Below are 10,512 nucleotides of genomic sequence, written 5' to 3'. Positions count from 1 at the left end.
CCCAATCCTCAATCTTCAATCCTCAATCCTCAATACTCAATCCTCAGTCCTCAGTCCTCAATCTTCAATACTCAATCCTCAATCCCCAATCCTCAATCCTCAATCCTCAATCGTCAGTCTTCAATCCTCAATACACAATCTGCAATCCTCAGACGTCAATCCTCAATCCTCATTCCTCAAACCTCAATCCTCAACCTCAGTCCTCATCCTCCATCCTCAAACCTCAATCCTCAATCCTCAATCTTCAATCCTCAATACTCAACCTTCAATCTTCAATCCTCAATCCCCAATCCTCAATCCTAAATCCTCAATCGTCAGTCTTCAATCCTCAATACACAATCTGCAATCCTCAGACCTCAACCCTCAACCCTCAATCCTCATTCTTCAATCCTCAATACCCAATCCTCAATCTTCAACCCTCAATCCTCAATCCTGAATTCTCAATCCTCAATCCTCAGTCCTCAGTCCTCAAACCTCAATCCTCAACCCTCAGCCATCATCCTCAATCCTCAATCCTCGTTCCTCAATCCTCAATCCTCAATCCTCAATCCTCAATAGTCAATCTCCAATCCTAGATCCTCAATCCCCAATCATCAATCCTTAATCCTCAATCTCCAATCCTCAATCCTCAATCCTCAATCTTCAATACTCAATCCTCAATCCTCAATCCTCAATCCTCAATACTCAATCTTCAATCCTCAATCCTCAATCCTCAATCCTCAACCCTCAGCCCTCATCTTCACTCCTCAATCCTGAATCCTCAATCCTCAATCTTCAATCCTCAATACTCAGTCTTCAATCCTCAATCCTCAATCCTCAATCGTCAGTCCTCAATCCGCAATCATCAATCCTCAATCTTGAATACTCATTCCTCAATCCTCAATCCTCAATCCTCAATCCTCAATCTTCAATCCTCAACACTCAAACCTCAATCTTCAATCCTCAATACTCAATCCTCAATCCTCAATACTCAACCATCAATCCTCAATCCTCAATACTCAACAGAATATCCTGAATTCTCAGTATTCAATACTCGAACCTCAATCCTCAACCCTCAGCCCTCATCCTCCATCCTCAATCCTCAATCCTCAATCCTCAATAGTCAATCTCCAATCCTAGATCCTCAATCCCCAATCCTCAATCCTTAATCCTCAATCTTCAATCCTCAATCCTCAATCTTCAATACTCAATCCTCAATCCTCAATCCTCAATCCTCAATACTCAATCTTCAATCCTCAATCCTCAATCCTCAATCCTCAATCCTCAATTCTCAATCCTCAACCCTCAGTCCCCGTCCTCAATCCTCATCCCTCAATCCTCAATCCTCAATCCTCAATCCTCAATCCTCAATCCTCAATGATGAATACTCAATCTTCAATCCTCAATCCTCAATCCCTGATCGTCAATCCTCAGTCCTCAATCTTCAATCCTCAATCTCCTATCCTCAATCCTCAAGCGTCAATCCTCAATCCTCAATCCTCAACCCTCAATCCCCAGTCCTCAATCTTCAATCCTCAATCCTCAATCCTCAATCCTCAATTCTCAATCCTCAACCCTCAGTCCCCGTCCTCAATCCTCATCCCTCAATCCTCAATCCTCAATCCTCAATCCTCAATGATGAATACTCAATCTTCAATCCTCAATCCTCAATCCCTGATCGTCAATCCTCAGTCCTCAATCTTCAATCCTCAATCTCCTATCCTCAATCCTCAAGCGTCAATCCTCAATCCTCAATCCTCAACCCTCAATCCCCAGTCCTCAAACCTCAGTCCTGAAACCTCAATCCTGAATTCTCAATTTTCAGCCCTCAGTCCTCTGCAATCAATTGTCAATCATCAATCCTCAATAGAATATCCTTAATTCACAGTTCTCAATACTCAATCCTCACTCTTCAATCTTCAAATATCAATCCACAAACATCAATTCTCAGCCCTCGACACTCAACACTCAGTCCTCAATCTTCAATCCTCAAACCTCAATCCTGAGTATTCAATCCTGAATACTCAATCTTCAATCCACAATCCTCAATACTCAATCCTCAATCGTCAATCCTCACTACTCAATCCTCACTCTTCAATCCTCAATACTCAATCTTCGATCCTCAATCCTCAATCCTCAATCCTCAGTCCTCAGTCCTCAATATTCAACAAACAACCCTCAACCATCAATCCTCATTACTCAACCATCAATCCTCAATTTTCAGTACTCAATAGAATATCCTGAATTCTCAGTTTTCAATACTCAATCCTCAATCTTCAATCTTCAAGTCTCCATCCACAAACATCAATTCTCATCACTCAACCCTGAACACTCAGTCCTGAATCTTCAATGCTCAATCCTCAATCCTCAATCTTCAATCCTCAGTACTCAATCTTCAATCCTCAATCCTCAATCCTCAATCCTCAATCCTCAATCCTCAATCCTCAGTCATGAATGCTCAATCTTCAATACTCAATCCTCAATCCTCAATCCTCAATCCTCAATCTTCAATCCTCAATCCTCATTCCTCAGTCCTCAATCCTCAACGCTCAGTCCTCATCCTCAATTCTCGATTCTCTATCCTCAGTCCTCAATTATCAATCTTCAAACCTCAATATTCAACACACAACACTCAGCCATCAATTCTCAATACTCAACCATCAATCCTCAAATCTCTATACTCAATAGAATATCCAGAATACTCATGGTTCAATACTCAATCCACAATATTCAATAATCAAATCCCAATCCTCAAACATCAATTCTCAACACTCAATCTTCAACACTCAGTCCTCTCTCTTCAATCCTCCATCCTCAATCCTCTATCCTCAAGCGTCAATCCTGAATCCTCAATCCTCATCCCTCAATCCTCAGAGCTCAAACCGCAATTCCGAATCCTCAATCCTGAATGCTCAATCTTCATCCCTCAATCCGCAACAATCAGTTGCCAATTCTCAATGCTCAATAGAATATCATCAATTCACAGTTTTCAATACTCAATCCCCAATCTTCAATCTTCAAATCTCAATCCACAAACATCAACTCTCATCACTCTACCCTCAACACTCAGTCCTCAATCTTCAATCCTCAATCCTCAATCCTCAAACTTCAATCCTCAATACTCAATCTTCAATCCTCAATCCTCAATTCTCAATCCTCAATCCTCAATCCTCAATCGTCAATCCTCAATCCCCAATCCTCAATCTTCAGTCCTCAATCCTCAATCCTCAATCCCCAATCTTCAGTCCTCAATCCCCAATCCTCAATCCTCAATCCTCAATCCTCAATCCTCAAACCTCAATATTCTACACACAACCCTCAACCATCAATCCTCAATACTCAACTATCAATCCTCAGTTTTCAATACTCAATAGAATATCCTGAATTCTCAGGATTCTATACTCATTCCACAATACTCAGTCATCAAATCTCAATCCTCAATCATCAATCCTCAACACTCAATCCTCAAACATCTATCCTCATTCTGTTTTTTAGCACAAATTTCACGGTAAACTTCACGTTATTTTAAATTGTAACGCGAGTTACCACCACCGTGAAGTTGCGTAAATTCCTTCTTCCCGGTTAGGGTTAGAAGGATGTTAAATTGTTCCAACACGATTATTAGTTGCAAATGTATATAATTTCAATTCACTGGTTGTACAATTGGATTTGTAGTTTTGTTTGGAAGGCTCCAAAGGCTTATTATACAGAATTTACTGAAACTGAAGCTGAGGACGTCTCGCGACTTCAACGATGTCGATTCAGAAAAAATGACCGAATAATAATTGAACGAATACTCTGAAGTATCCTTTTTGAATAACTTCGCCTTTCTCCTTCCATATCAAATCGTCAGCAAGAGCCGCAGAGCATATTCCAGCGAGGTAGGCCTTGACCTAAGTGACCAATTAGTAAACGTTTGGGGTTTATCTAATGGAAATATACTGAATTGTTCAGCAAATCAGCTCGCTGGACATTTCCCATGTAGGCTAGCCGAAAACCCAGCAGCTGTGGTGCACGCATGAGTCGTCAACGTTGACGACTTCAATTCTCATGTTTGAGCGTGCTTTTTGAGTATTTGATCAGAGCGAGCCGGAAATACCCCAGGCACGAGCCATGTTTGGCTCAGAAAACCCTACGATGGGTCATATCTTTGAGATATGTGGTCATGGTGACCGGTGGTACCTAGGGTATGGTTACGTTAGATGGCTTGGAACCCCTGATGGGGTTCGACTCTGATCTTTTTGATTCGTGCACCACATGAGGTTAGCTTACGACATGGAGGAGAAAGTCATGTTAATATTCAGAGCCAATGTCGCCGAGAAGGTTTGAATGTTTATTCAAATCGGCTATAGATATGATTACTGTTTCTTAGTAATTTCGCGTCAGGTTGGTCGATATCGCGAAACATCCTCCCCCCGTTGAGAGGGCACCGATCAACTATTTATTCTGTAAATATAGATGTCTGAATATGTGTACGGTTATATGTTTGTAATTTATATCGTTAATCGTTCTGCTCAGCCTCGTCTGCATGATTGGGCAGGGGTACCAGTCGTTTTACGCTTCGATCCAGTGTACTGGTGGCGGTTTTAACTGTGACAGCTCTAACGATGCCATCAGCACCTGGATAGACCTTGATGACTCTGCCAAGGGGCCAGTGTAGAGATGGAACGTTGTCTTCCCTGAGCAGGACGATTGTGCCTTTCTTTATCGGATGAGTTCCTTTGGTCCATTTGCTGCGAGTGGTCAATTCATTCAGGTACTCTCGATGCCATCTAGTCCAGAAGTGCTGCTTCACCTTCTGGATGTGTTGCCAGCTGGATAAACGATTTGCTGGAACGTCTCTGAAATCATGCTCACGCAGACTTGTTAATGAATCACCGATTAAGAAATGACCGGGAGTGAGGACCAGAAGGTCATTCGGAACAGAGGACATTGGGGTAAGCGGTCGAGAATTTAAAATGGCTTCAATTTCAATTATCAAGGTATTGAAATTTTCGAATGTGAAAAGTTCCGCGCCTGCTACACGTTTTAAATGATATTTAAACGACTTTACTGCTGCTTCCCAAAGTCCTCCAAAATGAGGTGTCAATGGAGGAATGAAATTCCAATTGATGCAATGATCAGCGAGGAACGTAGTTAATTTTCTTTGATGATCGTCTGATTGTAGCAATGAACGCAGTTCACGCAATTCATTATTTGCCCCAATGAAGTTTGAACCATTGTCCGAATACAGGTTTGCACAAAACCCTCTTCTCGCGATGAACCGTTTAAGAGCGGCAATAAATGCCTCGGTGGATAAATCGCTGACAAGCTCCAAATGTACGGCCTTTACAGCAAGACAAACGAAAACTGCCACATATACCTTGACCCGACTGCGGTTTCGGTGTTTTCGCTCCTTAATGTAGAATGGCCCGCAGTAGTCGACTCCCACGTGTGTGAATGGCCGAGATTCTGTGACTCTAGCTACCGGTAGGTCACCCATAATATAATCCACGGGTGGCGGTTGAGCCCGGCAGCAGCGGATGCAATTCTTGATAACCTTCCACACCTGATTTCTGCCATCAATAGGCCAATACCGTCGTCTGATAGCATACAGGGTTGCCTGAGTACCTGCATGTAATTGCGCACGGTGCTCATTTTCGATAATGAGTGCGGTGGCTCGCGTTTTTGGAAGAATGATTGGATGCCGTTGATTGAATGGCATTAATGAATTTTTTAACCGGCCTTCGACTCGCAGAAGCCCATCGCGATCTATAAATGGATTTAGACGTTGTATTCTGCCTTTTAAGGTATGGCCATTTCCTGTTGATAGATTCTTCACTTCTTCGGGAAAGTGAACTCGCTGTATTAGCTTGATCATAACATCATGAGCATATTTCAACTCCGATGCTGTGAGCTCTTCTGTTGCCGTATTCTTTCGTTTCCATCGAAAGCAGCGTGCGACGATTCTAATTAATTTCCCCCATGAGGAGAATCGTTCAATAATTCCAATATCGGGAATGGTTGTTGTTAAACATATGATGGTTTTCTGTTCGGGAAGACTGGCTAAACACGGCATATTTCCGGATGGCCAATGTGTTTCATCGTTATTTAACCATTTTGGTCCATGGTGCCATATCGATGGTCGCAAGAACTCTTCAGGTGATTGACCTCTGGAGATAAGGTCTGCTGGGTTGTCTGCAGTTGGAACGTGTCGCCAATTAGTGATGTTTGTTTTATTTTGTATCTCGGATACTCTGTTAGCTACAAAGGTTTTCAACAGATGTGGGGATGTCTGTAACCAATGTAGCACTATTGCGGAGTCAGTCCAATACACGGTACGGTTTACGTTGAACGGTAAAGCTTTCTGTGCTGTAGCGACCAATGAAGAAAGTATTAATGCTCCGCATAATTCCAGTCGCGGAATTGACTGAGTCTTCAGTGGAGTTACTTTTGATTTTGCGAATAGGAGTTCCACCTGGTAGCGATCGTTTGCATCTCTTGATCGGATGTAGATACAAGCTCCGTATGCTCGTTCGCTGGCATCGCAGAAACCGTGTAGCTCGATATGTACAGAATCGTTGATGATTGTCTTTCTGTTGAATGTGACATTGTTTAGGAGCGGCAACTGAGTACAATATTGCAACCATTCAGTATGTATGGTCATTGGCAACGACTCATCCCAGTCGATCTTCATAGCCCAGATCTTCTGTAGCAGAATCTTAGCTAGTATAATAACAGGTCCGAGGAGACCTAATGGATCGTAAATTCTAGCAATGACTGAACTAATGGATCGCTTGGTGATGGACCTTGTTGATTGGATATCCTTCACGGAATATCGGATTTCGTCATCGGTGGATTCCCAAAAAACTCCCAAAGTCTTTATAGTAGACGACTCCCCCAGGTGAAGCGTCTTGTTAATGTGTTCTTCGGGTAATCCATGTAAGAGTGGTTTATGATTTGATGCCCACTGTCGTATGTGTAATCCCGCTGACTTCAATAGTTGGATCATCTGGTCGCGCAAGGCTAACGCTTCTCCAGTGGTTGATGCTCCTGTAATTAGATCGTCAACGTAAAAGTCTCGTTTCAGAATCTGAGCCGCGTTGGGAAATCGATGTCCTTCATCCTGGGCCAATTGTGAGAGACAGCGAATAGCCAAATATGGTGCTGCGGATAATCCAAAGGTGACTGTATTTAATTCATAAGTTTTTAAATTTCCATTAGAATCGCGCCAAATGATCCTTTGGTATTTCCGATCTTCCGGACGAACAATAAATTGACGGTACATTTTCTCAATGTCGCCGATCAATGCATAACGATGACCTCGAAATCTAAGCAGAATATGTAGTAAATCTTGTTGAATTTTGGGTCCGACGTGTAGAGTGTCGTTGAGTGAGATGCCTGTTGTTGTTGCTGCGGAACCATCAAATACAACCCGCAATTTCGTGGTGTCACTAGCAACCTTCGTGACTCCATGATGAGGTAAATAGTACCCGTCACCTATCTCATCGATATCTTGCAGCTTCGACATGTGTCCTAAGTCCAAATATTCATTTAACACCGATTGATACTCCCGGCACTGATTTTGATCGTTCTGAAGCTTCCGTTCCAATGACGTGAAACGTTTTAAGGCCCTTGATTTTGATTCTCCAAGTTGAGACAATTTGTCGTTGAATGGAAGTGCCACTACGTATCTGCCGTCGGCATTCCTTCGTACGTTCCGTTGGAAATGCTCCTCACATCTCCGTTCGGCTTCTGAAAGACGTTGAATCTGGGGTCCGTCTTCTAACTCCCAAAATCGCGCCAAATCGTCCTGTATAGTAGTGACCGTATGACAAGCAATGTCTCGCGTGGGTTTGGAAACTGGGGCACTCCCCCCGATAATCCACCCCAATCTAGTTTTTTGCAAAAACAAGTCTGGACCGCAGGGAGGTGATAGATTTAATTGTCCGACGCTTAATAAGGACAGTGCCACTCCTGATCCTAATAATAAGTCAATCGGTGCTGGTATGTGGAATGTTGGATCTGCCAATTGTAAGTTTTTCGGAATTTTTATCTGCGTGCGGTCAATGGGTTGGTCCGGAATCAAGGAGGATATGGCTGGTATTGTCAGAAACGTCAATGTCCGGTTATAATTGCTGGTTTTTGATTGTATTATTGTTGTTATTGTGTGTTTGGACATAGTCGTCATGGTGTTCAGGACTCCTATCGGGATTGAACAACTTCTTAAAGAAATGCCAAGTCGTTTGGCAAGAGCTTCAGTCATGAAATTCGTTGAGGCACAGGTATCAATGAGTGTCCTACAAGGAACAGGTTGGCGATATTTGTTTAGAACGTAAATTTGAGCGGTCACTAGGATATCTTGCGTACGTGAATCGACAATAAATGCCTTATGAATTCCTCGTCGTGCTGACGATTCCAGTGCTAGTCAATCTGCTTGTCGTGGTGTTTCACTAGGATGAAAAGAATCTGTGGATCTTCGAGGTGTTGGTTCTTCATTTGTATTTGCTTGATGGAGTAGGGTATGGTGCTTCTTATGGCAGATGCGGCAGATACTGCTTGTACAATTGATTAAACTGTGACCATCCCTTAAACAATTCTGACATAGTGATGCTCTTTTTAACGCTGTGATCCTCTCTTGGGCCGATAACCCATGAAATCGTTCGCAGGCCCAAATATAATGATCGCCCTTACAAATATGACATTGTTTATTTGATTTTGCTATATGTGGCCTCTCTTTTGCTCTACGATTATCATACGGGTGATGTGATCGTGCTGATAAAAACGCGTGGCCTCGCGATGGTCGGTGTTTGTGAATTCGAGACTTTCCTGAAGATCCAGCTTCTACTCGTTCGAATGAGGGAGGTGTTCTTGTGCTCGATGTGAGAGCACAATTTGTTCGCTTTTCTAAAAATTCTAATAACTCCGTATAAGCTGGTACCTTCTTCTTATCCTTCAGAGTTAATTCCCAATGCCACACGGTGTTTGCATTTATTTTTGATATAATAATCGACAGCAGAAGGCTGTTCCACGAGGCTATATTTTCACCCAAGTTTATCAACGCGCGAAGGTGTTGATTCACCGTGTCTACTAAGTCGCCTAATGCTTCCGGTGTATCCTTGGTGAGTTTTGGAATATCTCGTAATGCGTCGCAGTGTCCTAAAATAATACGGCGCGGACAATCGAATTTTTCACGTAACAATTCGATAGCGTCACTGTAATTCGCATCGGTAGTACTCAAAGCCTGAATGCAAGCCGCGGCCTTGCCGGTTAAGGTTGATCGCAAGTATTGTAATTTTTGTACAGGTGTTAAATCTTCGTTACGGTCAATCATTGACGAGAAGAGATCGTAGAATGATGACAATCCTTCAATTGTTCCGTCGAACGTCGGCAAACGCATTTCCGGTAATTTAATGGCCATTGGTGCCGGTGTAGTCGATGCCGGTGAAGGATTGGTACCAGATGTTGTGGCACTCGTTGACTGCTCATTATGTAACAACCGATTTGCCCTAGCTACTGCGGCGTAATAGTTATTTTGGATTTCATATCGACGTGCCTCTTCAGATTCGTCTAGTTCTTCGATGCTGAATTGAATATCGTCGAATTTCTTCCATGTCTCATTCAGGCCGTTCAAATGCATTTGCAATAAAAAGGTATCGCGTGAATCTGAATCCTCATAGTAATCGAGGAAGGTCGATAATGATGAAATCTGCCCGAGGATGTGACCACGTTTTCGTCGCAAGGTACCGATATTCGGCCCTCGTGTAGCGGTTTGCGCTTGACTTGAACTTGCGGAAGTGTTCGGCATTGTGATTTGAATGAGACGAGAAAAGGAGGATAATATAAAGTAACGATCCTACCTTGTCGTTGTCAAGTTGATGATAATGTTGTAGTTTGAACGGTATCTAAGTCCTCTGTTCTCCTTGTAACCGTTGGATCGAGACCACCCTTGTAGTAGAATGTCCGACGAAATAAGTTGTAAATGACTTCTACTGGTACTGGATGAGCTGTGATCCGTGTACTATCACCCACTAAGATTCAGTGTTTATTGTCCACACTGTAATATTCAGTCTAGTTTATGGCACTAATTTGCACCTAACTTCGTTTCTAATGCACTGCACTGCACTGAAATCCGGCTCGAAGGACCAATGTTTTTTAGCACAAATTTCACGGTAAACTTCACGTTATTTTAAATTGTAACGCGAGTTACCACCACCGTGAAGTTGCGTAAATTCCTTCTTCCCGGTTAGGGTTAGAAGGATGTTAAATTGTTCCAACACGATTATTAGTTGCAAATGTATATAATTTCAATTCACTGGTTGTACAATTGGATTTGTAGTTTTGTTTGGAAGGCTCCAAAGGCTTATTACACAGAATTTACTGAAACTGAAGCTGAGGACGTCTCGCGACTTCAACGATGTCGATTCAGAAAAAATGACCAAATAATAATTGAACGAATACTCTGAAGTATCCTTTTTGAATAACTTCGCCTTTCTCCTTCCATATCAAATCGTCAGCAAGAGCCGCAGAGCATATTCCAGCGAGGTAGGCCTT

The 10,512-nt window shown here is 42.6% G+C and overlaps 2 protein-coding genes across 2 annotated transcripts; both read right to left on the bottom strand.

Moving 5' to 3' along the window:
* Positions 1-4,480: 4,480 nt before the first annotated feature.
* On the bottom strand, positions 4,481-8,149 carry LOC143187619 (uncharacterized). Its single transcript, XM_076391844.1, has one exon. It carries the CDS (start codon positions 8,147-8,149, stop codon positions 4,481-4,483), a length of 3,669 nt encoding a protein of 1,222 aa, XP_076247959.1.
* A 237-nt stretch (positions 8,150-8,386) lies between these two features.
* LOC143187618 (uncharacterized) lies at positions 8,387-9,766 on the bottom strand. The gene has a single exon (XM_076391843.1). The coding sequence runs from the start codon at positions 9,764-9,766 to the stop codon at positions 8,387-8,389; it is 1,380 nt and encodes a 459-aa protein (XP_076247958.1).
* Between the last annotated feature and the right edge of the window lie 746 nt (positions 9,767-10,512).

This window comes from Calliopsis andreniformis, unplaced genomic scaffold, assembly GCF_051401765.1.
Source record: "Calliopsis andreniformis isolate RMS-2024a unplaced genomic scaffold, iyCalAndr_principal scaffold0127, whole genome shotgun sequence".
In the NCBI taxonomy this organism is placed as follows: domain Eukaryota; kingdom Metazoa; phylum Arthropoda; class Insecta; order Hymenoptera; family Andrenidae; genus Calliopsis; species Calliopsis andreniformis.
The sequence above is the reverse complement of the archived record's forward strand: the minus strand, read 5'-3'. Positions and strand labels throughout refer to the sequence as shown.